Source organism: Moschus berezovskii, chromosome 6 (assembly GCF_049115385.1).
Source record: "Moschus berezovskii isolate FMDL1 chromosome 6, NW_MosBer_1.0, whole genome shotgun sequence".
NCBI lineage: Eukaryota > Metazoa > Chordata > Mammalia > Artiodactyla > Moschidae > Moschus > Moschus berezovskii.
The window spans coordinates 30,883,379-30,900,200 of NC_142465.1; the positions used below are offsets into that span (position 1 = coordinate 30,883,379).

At 40.6% G+C, this 16,822-nt stretch overlaps 1 protein-coding gene across 1 annotated transcript in view; it reads right to left on the reverse strand.

Annotated features, from left to right (window-relative positions):
- Positions 1 to 16,745, reverse strand: part of SP1 (Sp1 transcription factor) — a 37,694-nt gene extending 20,949 nt beyond the window's left edge. Inside the window, exons 1-3 of the mRNA XM_055394382.2 lie at positions 16,613 to 16,745; positions 15,407 to 15,561; positions 13,566 to 15,081 (exon numbers count right to left, since the gene is read on the reverse strand). Coding sequence (XP_055250357.1) covers positions 13,566 to 15,081; positions 15,407 to 15,561; positions 16,613 to 16,619 — 1,678 coding nt within the window. The 5' untranslated portion in view covers positions 16,620 to 16,745. The remainder of the gene's footprint in view (positions 1 to 13,565; positions 15,082 to 15,406; positions 15,562 to 16,612) is intronic.
- Positions 16,746 to 16,822: the final 77 nt, after the last annotated feature.

Genomic DNA, 16,822 nt, shown 5'->3' on the forward strand with positions numbered 1-16,822 from the left:
TTTTACTATTAATAGAACAATATATAGACTTCCTTGTAAATTGTACACATTACAAAAACATGGCTGGAAGAATGATCACCAAAATTTCAACAATGATTATCTTTGAATAGTTAAAGTTCAATTAATTTTTACTTTACTTTCAGAATTATTTTTACTGTTTAATGTTTTTACCAATACCATTTAAACAAGTTACTTAAAAATATATTTAGGGAGTTTCCTGGTGGCCTAGTGGTTAAGATTCCAAGCTTTCACCGGCCTTGGCCAGGGTTCAGTTTCTAGTTGGGGAACTAAGATCCCACAAACTGAGCAGCATCACAAAAAAAAATAATAATAATAAATTTAAAATATTTTTTCCTATCATCAAAGGTAATGCTCAAAATCTTTCAAGCTAGGCTTCAACAGTAAGTGAGCTGAGAACTTCTAGATGTACAAGCTGGATTTAGAAGAGGCAGAGGAAACAGATCAAATTGCCAACATTTGCTGGATCATAGAGAAAGCAAAGGAATTCCGGAAAAACATCTACTTCTGTTTCATTGACTACATGAATGAAGTCATGTGGATCACAACAAACTTTGGAAAACTCTTAAAAAAGAGATGGGAATACCAGACCACCTTACCAGTTAGAACTGGACACAGAACAATGAACTGGTTCAAAATTTAGAAAGAGTACGTCAACACTGTATATTGTAATCCAGCTTATTTTATTTAACTTCTATGTAGAGTACATCATGCAAAATGCCAGGCTGGATGACTCACAAGCTGGAATCAAGATTGCCGGGAGAAATATCAACAACCTCAGACACGTAGATGATATCATTCTAATGGCAGAAAATTAAGAGAAACTAATGAGCCTCTTGATGAGGGTAAAAGAAGAGAATGAAAAGCTGGCTTAAACCTCAACATTCAAAAAACTACGATACAGCATCTGGTCCCAACACTTCATGGCAAACAGAAGGGGAAAACAAGGAAACAGTGTCAGATTTTTTTTTTCTTGGGCTCTAAAGTCACTATGGATGGTGACTGCAGCCATAAAATTAAAAGATGCTTGCTCCTTACAAGGAAAGCTATGACAAACCTAGACAGTTTATTACAAAGCAGAGACATTACTTTGCTGACAAAGGTATGTATAATCAATAGCCATGGTTTTTCCAGTAGTCATGTATGGATATGAGAGTTGGACCATAAAGAAGGCTGAGGAACAGGACCAAAGAATTGATGCTTTTGAACTGTGGTGCTGTAGAAAACTCTTCAGAGTCCCTTGGACAGCAAGGAGATACAACCAGTCAATCCTAAAGGAAATCAACCCTGAATATTCACTGGAAGGACTTATGCTAAAGCTCCAATACTTTGGCCAACTGACGTGAAGAGCCGACTCATTGGAGAAGACCCTGATGCTGAGAAAGATTGAGGGCAGGAGGAGACAGGGGTGACAGAGAATGAGATGGTTGGACACCAGCATCACCCACTCAATGGACATGAGTTTGAGCAAACTCCAGGAGTAAGTGAAGGACAGGGAAGCTTGGCATGCTGCATGCAGTCCATGGAGTTGCAGAGCTGGACATGACTAAGTGAATGAACAAGTTTTCTAATTTTAGCTCTAGAGATCTCTATAAAGTGAATGCTTTAAATTTTCCCATTTTCCATACTGAACTGTAATTTACATAGCAGTCCTTTGTGAGCAACCAGTGTTTTCCCTTTAGATAAGTTATTCTGTACCCATAGGTTTGTCCTACCAAACATGCTCTGTATAAAGAAAAACAGAGGTGGTTCCCACCCAGTTCCTGTAGGCATTTAAGATCTAAAACACTGACATACCTAAAACTGTACAAAGAACAGCTACCGAATGTCTCAGATATCTGTATGTACTTGTACACTAAGAATCTACATTACCACAAAGAATTGAGAAGAATATAATCATCATCCTTGCTCTGTAGATGAACAGAAGTCAAGAAATTCCAAAATCACCAACTTAAGTCGGTTCAGCCCTAACCAGTGTCTCAATTTCCTACTCTCCTTTTTGCAACAGAAGACTGAAACAAGTGAGTTTACATACACAATCAAACAATCATTAATTGATAAAACCACACAGTTTAGCAGCAATCTTTTAAAATCTTAAGAGGGCAGACAAATTTTGTGAGCTTTAATATTTGTAATATATCATTTTGTGAACTGGGATATGGGTAAAAAAAAAAATCCATTGTATTATCCTTTAAATCTGCCAAGATGCCCTAAATCATCTCACAGTCATTTTTGAAGGGGTGGGCTTTTTTGGGGTGAGGGGGTGAGACAGGTGAGACAGGAATTAGCTGAGAGTAAAAAAGTAAAACAGTGATTTAGTAAAACCAAGTTCTAGAAAGGGAAAAGGAAAAAATAAAATTGTCTTAACGTACAGAAAACCAAACAACTCAAGAACACAGGGACAGAAAAATAACTCATTGAAACAAAAATTAAGAAACCTAATTATCATTAGTGGAGAGTCAACAAAGTTTTCATCAAGAATGTTTTTCTAGCAAACAGACTGCACCAAGTTTATAACCAAGCCAACAAGAGATAAAGAAACAGAAAATTCATGGGTAATCCAACTACTGTTTTTACCAGAATGGTTTATGAAAGAACAAAGCATACTGGCTGGAGTTTACTTCCTTTGGCAGTTGTTGTAGTTTAACGACTACACCAATGGGCAAGAAATATAATGGGCAAGAAAGAACACAAAGATCTTAGACACAACGTGAAAGAGCAGCCTTCAGCTAAGTAATCAAAATCCTACTTTTAACTGAATGGGAGGACAGAACTTCTATTGAGATATGGGCACTAATGTGTGTTCAGGATCATGATCGTTATGTTATCTACCCCATTTAATCCTAGTAATTCCATGGGAGTAAATATTTTACTAACCCACTTGTATAGAGGAGAAGATGAAGAACTTCCCCTGAGTCATGCAGCCAGTTAAGAAGCAAAGCTATGATCTGGATCCTAGTATGTCACTCCCCTGTCCACACTAAGTATCTCACTCAGGACACACTTTTTCTTTCACAAAGGATTTTCAATTACTGCTAGTTTCAGAACTGGACTTATTTCGTCCAGCTAAACTGTTTCATGTTCTACAACACAGGATGTGAGATGTGTTCATCTGCAAAAACAATATTTAAAACAAAACCCCACAGTATTTTGGCTCTAAGATACCACTTGTAGTCAGTCATCTATTTCTCATCCAAAATAGTACTAACTAAACAGAATAACTTTCCAACAACTGTTCCCAATCTCTCAATAATTTTGTGGATTTTTATACTGTACTTTCAAAGAGTCATTTCATTTTCCCTCCTAACAGAAGCATAACCAAAAAAAAAAAAAAGAGTTCTCTTTAGCAAGCACCTGAGTTTGTTCATAGTACCAATGTCTCACAGGAGGTTGGGAATAGAAATAGGGGTAGTGGGGAGGGGATATAAGAAAACAGGAGACATGACACAATATGACTCATTCATAAACACACCTATTCATGTGCAGCAGTAGGTTTCATCATCAACTTCCATTTCAGGTTTCAGAATGCAACTGCAAGGGCCTGATAGTGCTGTTTGAACCAGAACTAGAAAAAGCCTCTAAACCTGACTTCTGAACAGAAGCTTATGCTTTCCAAACATAACCTTTAATTGGGTTGGCCAAAGTTTGTTCAGGTTCTTCCATCACATCTTATGGAAAAACCCAAACAAACTTTTTGGTCAACCCAAAATTCTGGTTTCCTCTACATACAATACTGTAGAGCATGCTGAGTACAATGCCAAGTATGTCCAAACAATCCTCTATGGTGGCCCGAGGATGTCTTCCTTTTATGAGGGGGTTTACAGATGATGCAACATTAGTAATCCTTCAGTGACATTGTCATCAAGGGAATCGTTCTGGACAAAGTTATCTATAATACTGAGGTTTTATGGGGCTTTAAAAAAAAAGTCTGCTGTAAGTTTGATGCTTATGTTTTTAGAAATGGACAAATCTCTTGGCTGGTACCACTTTTATTTAATATTATTTTTTAAAATATTTATTTGGCTGTGCTGAGTCTTAGTTATGGCACATGGGATCTTTAGCTGCGGCATGGGGGATCTAGTCCCCAACCACAGATTGAACTTGGGCTCCCTGTCCTGGGAGTGTAGAGTACTAGCCTCTGCACCACCAGGGAAGTCTCAGTAACACTTTTATTTATGGAATATTTATTCATTTAATAAATACATATTTATTTATTTAATAAATACATATTTATTTATTATAGCACAGGCTCTAGGGCAAGTGGGCTTCAGTAGTTGTGGCACATGGGCTCAGCAGTTGTGGCTCCTGGGCTCTAGAGCACAGGCTCAATAGTTGTGGCGCATGAGCCTAGCATGGGGGATTCCCCTGGATCAAGGACGGAACTCGTGTCCACTACATTGGCAGGTAGAGTCTTCACCACTGAGCCACCAGGGAAGCCCCAGTACCACTTTAAACAGCATCAAATTCCTCTGCAAGCAAAGCAATGATTAAAACCAAACAGTCCATGGAGTAATAATTTTCAATACTAAGAAAGTAGTACTGGCAATGAAGGTGCCTATTTCATATAATCTCTATTGCATGTGCCTATTTCTTAAAAGTTTAAATGTTTAGTTCTTAAATTTTAATGGTAAGACACATCTGGATAATGTAATAGAATAATATTTTATAAAACCTCCATCCTGGTTATTCTAATAAAATTTTAAGACTTAAGTTAGTCATCATAATGTTTTCAGGAATAAATCATAGGCCTATTAGTAATTAAAGTCTGGATGCATCTGAATTTCACATTTCAGTTAAAAATAATACAATGTGATATGTCAGTGCTTTTATTAAGACAGTTCTGACCAGGTATTTGACTAAAAGATTAATCACCACTATACCAAGATACCTCATGCGACGAGTTGACTCACTGGAAAAGACTCTGATGCTGGAAAAGGTTGGGGGCGGGAGGAGAAGGGGACGACAGAGAATGAGATGGCTGGATGGCATCACCGACTCTGTGGACATGAGTTTGAGTGAACTCCGGGAGTTGGTGATAGACAGGGAGGCCTGGTGTGCTGTGATTCATGGGGTCGCAGAGAGTCGGACACGACTGAGCGACTGAACTGAACTGAACTGATACCAAGATACTTGGCCATGCTACAATTTCCTAAACCTCTACATGAGCTAAAGAGGAGGATATCCAATATGGGATAAAAGGACAATTGTCATTTTATGGGGCTCAGAGGGGCCAGTGAATCAATTCCAAAAAGGGAAATGCTTGCCAGCAACAAGTCATCTTTGCTTTCTGTGGTCATTTGTGTATAAGAAATCAAAATAAGAAGGTAAGCAATTACCAGTTACCTAAGCATGATTTATCTTTAAAAGTATGCTTGGACCTTCCCAAGAGGTCCAGAAGTTAAGACTCTCTGCTTCCACTGAAGGGGGCTCAGGTTCAATCCCTGGTCAGGGAACAAGATCCCATGTGCTGCAACTAAGAGCTCACATACTATAACTAAAGATATCGCGTGCTCCAATGAAGACCTGGAGTTCCCAAATAAATAAATATTAATAGATAAATAAATGAATTTTTTAAAAAAGGAAGGAAATCCTGTCACATGCTGCAATATGGATGAGCTTACAAGACATTTTGCTAAATGAAATAAGCTTGTTGCAAAAAGACAAATACTGTATGATTCCACTTGTATGGTATACCTAAAGTAGTCAAATTCATTGAAATACAAAGTAGAATAATGACTGCAAAAGTCTGGGAAAGGAGGGGAAATAAAGATCTTAAGAGGTACAGACAGTGTTTCAATTCTGTAAGATGAAAAAGTTTTGGAGATCTGTTGCATAACAACGTGAATATACCTAACACTACTGACCTGTTCATTTATTGCATGTTATATGGTTTGTTTGTTTTTTAAATAATTACTTAGGGACTTCCCTGGTGGTCCAGTGGTTAAGAATCCACCTTGCAACTCAAGGCAAACGGATGTGATCCCTGGTTGGGGAACTAAGATCCCACATCCACGGAGCAATGATCCCAAGCACTGCAACGACAGAGCCCATCTGCCACACATACTGAGCCCACGCAACACAATAGAGTCTGTGCGCCGCAACGAAAGATCCCACATGACTCAACTAAGAGCTGAAGCAGACAAATAAGAAAAAAAATAATCAGTTAAAAAAAAACTATATTGCCTTACGTATTCTTTCATTTTAAACAATTTTTCCCTACATAAATGCCAGGGATTTAATAGTGACCAAAGAAAAATATTAAGTACATCACAAAATTTATACAAATCTCTTCCCTCTTGCCATGTATCTGCTTTTAGAAACTTGAGCCAAAATTATAGGTAAAAACAGTTTAAGTATTTAAAGGGCATGACAACATTTTTAATTAAAAATTAACAACCTGACAATACATGACACAGTACAAGAAGACTAATTTAAATCCAAAATATTGTGGGGCCCCATTATTTCATATGTTTGCTGTAACTCTCAGGATTAGTTGTGAAAACTGTATGTGCGGTTAGCTGTTCAGTCATATCCAACTCTCTGCTATCCCAAGGACTGCAGCCCACCAGGCTCCCCTGTGAGGCAAGAATACTGGAGTGGGTTGCCACTCCAGTGGGATCCCCTGCTTCTCCAGGGGATCTTCCCAACACAGGGATTGAACCCAGGTTTCCCACACTGCAGGTGGATTCTGAATTGGTCTCCCCCTAAAACGCATTAAGTGTAGGTAACTATAGCACAATGTAGGTAACTATAGCACAACAGCAACTGGAGCTCCAAGAAGGCAAGGGACAATATCATCTGTTTCAATGAATTCCAAGAGCCTAACACATTTGATATACAATAAATGCTCAATAAATTTCATTAAACTTGTCTACGAACAAAGCATCAAAAATTAGAACCCACTTCCACTTAACACTTTTTCATCTAATTCTTAAGCCTTGTAGGGAGCAGTTACATTACTAACTATACTGGTGTTCAGTAAATGCCTATGTAAGTTAACTGAACCATGAGTATTACTGCATTTCTTAACAGCATTTAAGGATAAATAAGGAGGCCATTCAAAACTTAATAATGCCAAAAGATAATCTTCTAAAAGAATACCAAAAAAAAAAAGTTCTTGACGATATAAAAAATTTTCAAATAGTGTTCAGAGTTACAGGCTTTTTACCTTTTTTAAGACAAATGGGATGAATAAAGATTCAAAAAAAAAAAAAGACAAGTGGTCTGTATACATTTAAAGTACATTTTTCTTCACAAGTGCAAGAAACTGCCAAAGAATCCTAAGCAGATTACTTTCAGATGTATCACCAGTAACTGTAAAGAAATATTATGCATTGCCTATCTAGGGCCTGGACAAAATCAGGCCCTATACAGTTTCTCAAAGGTTTTTTTAGGACTTTGCTGGTGGTCCAGTAGTTAAGAATCTGCCTGCCAACACAGGGGACATGGGTTCAATCTCTTGGGAACTAGATCCCACATACTGAGGGGCAACTAAGACCACGCACCACAACCACTGAGCCCCCGAACCCTAGAGCACATGCTCTGCAACAAGAGAAGCCACCACAATAAGCCTGCACACGGCAACTTGAGTAGCTCCCCTTGCCGTAACTAGAGGAAATCCACGCACAGCAACCAGCACGGCTAAAAATACATAATTTTTTTTTAAAAAAAGGTTGTTAAACCATATCCCCTAGTACATCAAGAGATATACATATACTATTTAATCAGAAATATGGGAGTAGAAGGAAGGCACCGAAAGGAAATTTTCAGAATAAAATGGAAAATAATAGGGACAATAAGGAGAAAGTTTTAAAGTTTGCTATAAAAATGTCTCAAGTCCTTCAAGGAAAAAATAAGGAACAATCAGGGAAACATATCACATCTTCCTAGCAGGGGGAAAAAAAAAGGAGGGTTGCGTAATGTGCTGTGTGCTGTGCTTAGCCGCTCAGTCGTATTCGACTCTTTGTGACCCAATGGACTGTAGGCCGCCAGGATCTTCTGTCCATGGAGATTCTCCAGGCAAGAATACTGGAATAGGTTGCCATGCCCTCCTCCAGGGGATCTTCCCAACCCAAGGATCGAACGTAGAGCTCCCACATTGCAGGCATATTCTTTACTGAGCCACCAGAATAATACTCTCACTCCAATATAACATAGCGGACCTTCATGCTTTCAAAAAACTGATTAGAAAATCTCTGACTTCTCTTTTACCATCTTACTCCTTCCTTTCTCAATGTACTCAGCATATCACTGATTATTTACATTTCATTTAATTATAGACTAAATAAACTCCAATTAATAGATCTGGTTATAATAAATTATGATCCATAACAAAGTTTATAAAAAGGCTGTTGATTTAACCATGCTTTATGCTTCTTTTTTTTTTTTTCTATTTTTTTGCCTTAAGTTACAAATTTAACTCTTCAAAATAACTGAACTGGGTCAAAAAACAAATCCATTCTTCTACAAGAGAGTAGTAGTGTAGTGGAAATGATATTGATCTGAAGTCAAAAGATCTGTCACTGTAAATTTTGTCAATGACCTCTGACAAGTCACTGAATCTTTCTACACCTTAAGTGGTCAAAAGGAGAGTACTGGAGGGGATGAGGGTTTCCAACTCCAGCAATCTGCAGTTTAACTGCTATTAACATGGAGAGTCCGGTTTAATTAAAATATGTTTGCAAAGAGCTATAACTTCTAAGCAATCCAAACAGTGTCAAGTTAATGAAGAACACATGGAATAATCTGAAAAGCTCCATCTCAATAGCATTTTACCTTATCTGGATTACTTGCAGCAGACATTTGATTTACTATGAAAACTATTAAAATTTTTTTTCTCAGAAATGTAGATTTTTTTGCTTTGCTTTTGTTTTGGTTTGGCTGCACCTCGAAGCATGACCAGTGTTTGAACACAGGCCTACAGCAGTAAAGGCCCTGAGTTCTAACCACTGGCTGCTGCTGCTGCTAAATCACTTCAGTTGTGTCCGACTCTGTGCGAGTCCACAGACAGCAGCCCACCAGGCTCCCCGGTCCCTGGGATTCTCCAGGAAAGAGTACTGGAGTGGGTTGCCATTGCCTTCTCCAACTAACCACTGGACATCCAGGGAATTCCCTCAGACCTGTAGATTTTCAACTGATTCTCTCATCTCATAACGGGCACGTCTTTGTCTTGACCTGGGTATTTTACGTTTTAACCCCTTCTTCGAAATCGTTAAATTATTATTTATTTTGTACACGTTAAATTATATTTTTGTATACAGATATAGGGTGAGAAAGAGTCAAAGTAAATCAGATGGTACACCCAAACTCGTCAAACAAGTAATACTGCCAGAGTTTAAAAAGCACTGGAGCAGAAGTACAAATTCAAATTATAGTCCAGATTTGCAATCAACTCTGAAGGAAAAAACTTTCTTCAGAAACTTTTTCAGGGTCTTCTAAAGGGACCAATTCTTAAAACCTAGCATGACATTAACAATGTAGTCACAGTGTGGATATATACCTTTTAAATAATGCTTCAGTGCTGCAATTTAGTATAATAATGCTAAATGTTAGGGATAATACTATTTTGACATACCTTCCATAAGAAATATGAAAAATACGCTTGTTTTTCGATTAAACGGCAAACTGAAAATTTTCAACTAATTATTATCTATTAATGTTTACCCAATCAGTAATTTACAAAACATTATGTAATACAGCTTTTCTACAGGTGTTCCTCTCACATTTAAAATATTTTCAAGGAGAGGAAACAAAACAATTAGAACCAAGAAATGAGCAGAACTACATTTTTAGTGCCAACATTTATATGCTACTTTATAATGTAGAATAATTAAAGGGAAAGGGAGATCTGAGGACAGAACAGACACTAAATTTTTCCAAAACACTAGGCACTCTTGTGCTCTTGTTATTTAATTAAGAACTAAAAGGACCACATTACACAATACAACGTGATTTAACAATGACGTCATTGACAGAAAGCCACTGGAATAAATAGGAGCAACTGAAAAAGTCTCAAGACTGTCTTCTCAGTCTTTCCAAATCAATCAAGGCACCTAGATTTTAAAGGAGATCTTTTCTACTTACACTGAACTCATTTAAAATACACTTATAAAATCACACTAAAGAAAGCAAATGATGCTGAAACATTTGATGTTATAGTCAATAAAAGTATATTATTTTAAAATAGAAAATTCTCTTGTATGACCCTTTGCACTAGAATGATAATTCTGGACACATTTAAACCATCTAAACCTACTTAACACTTATGTTCAAATGAACTAGTCTAAAATACAACTCTGTTAACAAAATGGGTCTCAGCAATCTGACCCCAAGTTTAGCGACACTGTTGGCAAACCAATTCTGGTATCGCATTCAACTTAACTTCTAAGAGAAGACATTTTCCTGACCCCAATAAAACTAAGCAGATGTGAAATTTTTATTTTTAGTGTCTGAAATTTGCTTCATGAGTGAATTATAGCCGTCAAGGAAATATGTTTTATTCTCTTGCCAAAGCCCAGTCCCGCACTCTTTATTAGGCAGAACTCCCACGAAGTCATCCAAACTAAGTCTTTCAAAACTGGCCCCTCCTCAACCTTGGGGAAGAGTTTTCTGAACTTAGCCGGGGCTAAGAAAAAAACCTGAAGCTTGAAGCTTTAAAAAAAAAACAACAGAACAAAAAAACCCAGAACCAAGATCAGAGCGTGTAACTACCAAATGAGAGGAAAGAGTGTTGATAAAAGAATAAAGGGGACAAGGTGTTAATTTAAAAAAAAAAAAGGAAAAGCTGCTCACTTAAAAAATAACAAAAACTAAGAGCCAATAGATCATTCCACATTACTGGGTGGTCCCTTCTTCACTACCACCCACCAGTGGCAGAACTGTGAAAAACAGGGATACAGAGATAGGTGGCTGATTTGGGGTCTAAGTTTGTGCCTTTGCCTGTATATTCAAGCAAACAAATAAACATAATAAAAGTCAACAAGAGAACTTAGAAAAGTTTTAAAAGGTGACTTTCAAAAATAATAAATGTGGAAATTCCCTGGCAGTCCAGTGGCTGGGGGTGGAAGGGTTCAATCCCTATTTAGGGAACTAGGATCCTATGAGAAGCCATGCGGTTGGGCCAAAAAAAAAAAAAAGACTAAACCTATTATGTGACATAGAAGCTGCAGTCTTCCACAACCATTTAAAAATAATGTCTCCCTTTGCAGAATGCTACCTACTCGCCTCTTACAACGTGAGTTCATATTCATGGCTCTTTCCATTATATCATACTGCCAAGAGGCTGAGTTTTTCTAATAAAATAACTATATACCAGAAAAAGGGGTAAAATGAGAGACTCTGTAGCAGCCAGGCAACAGCTAAAGGGCACTAAGCTTCCAAGAAATGACTGCATTATCTTTCATTAAGGGTGAAGTCAGATCAATTGAAGGGGAAAAACTGTTGCACAACTATGACTAACCAGAAAGGAGGAAACACGTACCTTCAAAAACCAATGTTAGTAAAGCAATCTCAACTCACAAAACGGCCTTTCAGAGCGTCATTCTCTTCTTAGTGAATGTCAAGCTGCTACTATCTTATAGAAAGGCATGCGTTTTCCAGAGCTCAGAGACCATCAGTAACAGCTAGGAAGGTAGCCCTATCCTATGACAAAGTAAATGGCAGACTTCCCCAGACCATGATTTAGCAATGAAAGTGTCTCATAACTGTTCCTTAGAGCTCAAGTTATAAACCGTTCACACATTGCAAGGATCCAAATTAATACTATCTACAAAAATCTCAATAACTTAAGAGCAAACAAACGCATAAACGTAGATTACCCAGAAAATGTCTAATTTTCCAAGCTGTTAGGTTCAGTTTTTATTAAACTTTTCCCATTTCTACTCACATAATTTTTAGCCTATAAACACTTGACAGCTCTACAGCCTTAAATTTCAAAGTAACAAAAGATATCTTTTCCAAAAGATTTTTAACAATCTAAAGGATGTCCCAAGTTAAAACATGACGTCTCTTGTCCCAAGTTAAAATTAACAGGTAATGAATGCTCCAGACTAGAACTAACAGCAAGTAGTCTCATAACGTATGTGCTTCCCAGTATCTCAAAGTCCTTATCTGGAAAATAAGGCAGGAGTATGAGATGATTCCTAAGGTCTCTGTCAGCTCTAACCTTCTATTTTAAGATCTCCAATTCACTAAGAAAATTTCTATTTGTTAAGGCTCAAAATGTAGTAATTTTAAACATACTACTACAAGACTGTAAGAAAGTAGTGAACTTGAGCAGACTTCCCCACCACAGATTTTCCTAAACTGCAGGAGGCAGGAAATACGGCTGCCTATTTGTTACCCTGTCTTACATAAGAACCAATCTAAACAGAATGAGAACTCTATAATAAAAGTAAACAATTAACAAATCCACAGATACACCAACAGAAGTAGAAGTTCAGTGGTATTAAATTACTTCTTATCATAATTTCTACCTGTCACGCCAGAATATAAAGATGCATGTGTATCCTAATATGCTTCATTAAAGATTAGTTCTATCACCATGAAACTTAAAATTATAAACTCTAAATAAATTCTCACCATTTTAAATAGAGGTTTTAAATTTCAAATTAACCAATACTAGTAAAATACAGTTCAAAATAAATGACTGAATAGTAGTGTCAACTGATTCAACATACTTTCCAATATATACACCTCCTTCCTTGACAACTCTTTTTCCCCTTCAAAGTTCTTACTTCTAATTCCTCTCAACTCCATCTCCCCATTCCACTCTGGGCCCCACTTCTGTTCTCTTCCACCTTTCAACCACACGCTACTTTCAAAGCAGTCTAGAAAGTGGCTATCTAATCTAGGAAGTATTAGAATCACTACCCAGGAGGCTTAAGAAACAAAACAAAAGAAAATCACCTAGAAAGCTTATTAAAAATACACATTAATACTTTCTTACTTTTAAGCTAAGTAGGAGTTGAAAAAATTAAACCTCAAAGGATAGGCTCTTCTGGTTAACTAAAAGATTAACCAGAGAACTTATTTTGTTGAAGTCCTTTGAAATCCATCAGTTTTCCCCTGCTTACAGTTTGTGAGAAATATCTGATGATTTAATAACTGCCCTACAGGTAAGTTTATAATCCATTCCTATCTGAAGAGAAGAACCCTCAAGCCAAATAAAGCCCTCAAGGTAAGAATATTTTATATTTTTAAAAGGTTGCAAAAACAAAGTTCACGTAACTGAGAACTTATATGGCCCACAAGGCCTAAAATATTTACTATCTGGCCCTTTACAGACAAAGTTTACCCACTCTTGTACTGTAGTACCACGCACTGAAAGTACAGAGACCCCAGGGACACTGCCCAGAAATGCTCCTTTCTGGACAGATTAACTGAAGAGGAAAAAGTTTTCATTAAGTCAGCTCCAAATGACTTAGAACCGTTGCTATTTCTCTAACTGACTTGCCCTCAAAAGATTCTACTCCCTCTTCTTTAGACTACGCTTTCAACTGAGATGCTAAGTAGCTCTAGATATAAATGCAAAAGATTTCAAGTCTTACCTGAGGCATTTGCTATCGCCAAGGGCAGGCTTGGAAGCTGGTGCACCTGGATTCCTGAAGCACCCAATGCACTGAGGTTAATGGTCTGGAGGCCAGGCATGGAGGAGAGCTGAGCAGCATTCACAGTGACTGTGCCGGCAGGGATGGAGGCAGCTGAGGCAATAGGTGTAAGGGTGGTGCTGCTGCTGCTGGTCTGCCCCAAAGAAACACCCTGCATTGGGGCCAAGGTGATTGTCTGGGCTTGTGGGTTCTGAACTTGGAGGTTCTGCAGCTGAAGAGTCTGCCAGCTGACCTGTCCATTGGGCCCCACTGTTGGTGTCCGGATGATGATGGGGCCAGAGTTTGGAACAGCCTGAAGCTGAAGGTTCTGGAGGGTTTCCTGGGAGATAGCTTGAGTTGTAAAGGTCTGCCCTGACAATGGGGCGGCTTGGAGGGCCTGAAGGGCCTGACCCCCTTGAACCAGCTGAGGCTGGATGAGAATTTGTTGTTGTTGCTGTGTCTGCTGGTTTTGCTCTCCCTCTTTTTGTTGACTTGCTTGCAGTGAACCTCCAGATGTCTGGTTCTGCTGGATGTTCAGAGTATCAGATCCCTGCAGCCCGCTGACCCTCTGCGGTGTCTGGCTCTGAGAGTTGGTCCCTGCTGATCCGCTGGTGGTAAAGTTCATAATTCCCATGTTGCTGGTGGTAGTAGTTGTTGAGTAGCTATTGGCATTGGTGAAAAAGGAGCTGGAACTGGCTTGTGAAGATACCAAACTGGCAGAACTGATGGCAGTCCCTGAGGTGACAGGCTGTGAGCCACTCTCCTGGGACCCAGAGCTGCTGATCGTGACTGCCTGAGAGCTAGGAGTCAAGGTAGCTGCAGAAACGCTGTTGACAGGCAGCAAGGTAATATTCCCATTCAGGGCCACTGGTACATTGGTCACATACTGAGTCTGTCCTGAGAGTACATTATTAGCCAGGCCTTGAAGGGGCACAGCCTGCTGGAGTAGGTTTGGCATAGCAGCAATGATGTTGCCTCCACTTCCTCGATTTGTGATGATCTGTTGGTTTGCACCTGGTATGATCTGTATCTGACCTGAACCATCCTGCTGCACTTGGGCCCCAGTGGCAGCAAACTGCAGCTGTTGCCCATCAACGGTCTGGAACTGTGGGATTACTTGATACTGAATATTAGGCATCACTCCAGGTAGTCCTGTCAGGACTTGCTGGTTCTGAAGGTTGGAAGTGGCAGCCACAACATACTGCCCACCGGAGACCGTGCGATTCTTGGAAGACTCACTGCCATTGTTGCCGTTGGTGCTGCTGCCACTCTGTTCCTTCGAGGTAGGGGTAGCCCCAGAGGAGGAAGAGATGATCTGCCAGCCATTGGCACCCTGGGAAAGTTGTGTGGCTGTGAGGTCAAGCTCACCTGTGCCCCCTGACTGGCTTGGGCCCTGGGAGTTGTTGCTGTTTTCATTGGGTGACTCAATTCTGCTGCAAGTTGCTGCCAGCAGAGCCAAAGGGGATGGCTGGGATTCCTGGCCAGAAATAAGGGAGAGGAAAGGAGTTACTTGAGTGATACCCATTTGCCAGACCAGGGGGCAGTATACAAAAAATAAACAGTGTAACAGTGCAAAAGGGAAAAGAAAAAGAAAAACCCAACCAAACAAAAAGGTTGGATCTATCTATACTGTTGAAACTCTCATTTAGGGGGATCTCCAAGTCACTTGTCTCTCTGTGCTTACTTCCCTATCTATAAAATGGTTCAGCCCTTCCCTAAAAATTTTTCTGTAAAAAGACAGTCATCTAAGGATATTTACAGCCTCTTAGCACTTTCCCCACTCTGTCAGGATCATCACTTACCTGCCCTCCTCCTCCGCTGCTGCTGCTACTGCCTGTGCTGCTGCTTCGAGCCTGAGAAAAGGTACCACTACCATTTCCATTGCCCCCGTTATTGCCACCAACTCCTTTTTCAATCTTCACCACGGCTGTCATTTCATCCATGGAGTGATCTTGGTCTAAAGAGAATTTTAAAATAACTTAAAATTGGAGAAAGCAAAAGGTAAAGTGAGAAAGGGTAAAAAAAGGCTGTGATGAAACAAATGACTAACAGGAAGGTAAAAGGCGCCAGTATTAAAAAAAGGATTCGAGAAGGAACAGTTGCAGACCAGTAGGATGTGATCTTGGCTCAGTGATGCCAAAACTGGACCTCAATTCTCCCTTGCACAAAATTAAACTCAGAAAACATTGAAAAGGTGCTTTTGGTACAGGAAATACGAGGGTCGGTGGGCATGTTGAAAAAGTAACCTGGGGGGAAAAAAGGATAGATAAGGCATAAAACATGTGGGTGGATGGAAAGTTTGCTAAAAACTAGGGTCAAATGAAATGGAGTAAGAGAAAAACTCAAGTGTAAAAAGTAACAGGAAAGGAGGAGAAAGGGGAAAAGACCAGATAAAAAGTTTGACTGGGGAAACATTTATAAGTACTAATAAGGGGCTAAAGAGGTCCAGGGGTTAGAAATCAAGCGATTCGGGGCGGCTAGAGGGCGGGCCCTAGAGGGAAAGGGCGGTTTCGGGGTGTGGGGCGTGGAAAGGGCGGGACGGTAGGGGGAGGGGAAATATACGGGGGGAGGGGTAATCTACGGCAGGGGGGGAAGGGAGGAGGGCCTTGGGGCCGGCGGCGACCAGAGGGCGGACCAGGGAGGCGGTTGGCCCGGGCGGGGCCTGCTCTGCTCGGGCCGCCCCCGCGGCTCCAGCCCCCGGCAGGAGGAGCCTCAGGCGGGCAGCCGAGTAGTGGGGGGTAAGGCCCGTCCCCCGTGGCCGGGGCGGGCAGGGGGCGGGCGAGGCCACGCTGCCCCCTCCCCCGGGGCGGGTGGCCCATCCCCCTCCTCCTCCTCGGAGGCCCCGCCACTGCCCCTTCTCCCTCCCTTCCCTCCGCCCCGGGCGGGACCAAGGCCGCCGCCGCCGCCTCCCGCCCGCCCCCCCTCACGGCGGGGACCGCCCGGTCGGCCCTCGCGCGCGCCCCCTCACTCCCCTCCCACCCCTAAGCTTGGAGTGGACTCATCCTTACCGCTCATGGTAGCAGCTGAAGGACGAGCTCAAGGGGGTCCTGTCCGGGGGGGTTGGGGGGGGCCAGGAAAAACGCGGACGCTGACGAGGCAAGCGAACCCGGACCGGACAGGGAGGGGGGGGTAAGGAGGAGGGAGCAGCGCGCCACAAGCCCTGCCTAGTCTCCGCCCCTTTACTGCTGCCCCGCCCAATGAGGGAGGGAGAAAGGAGG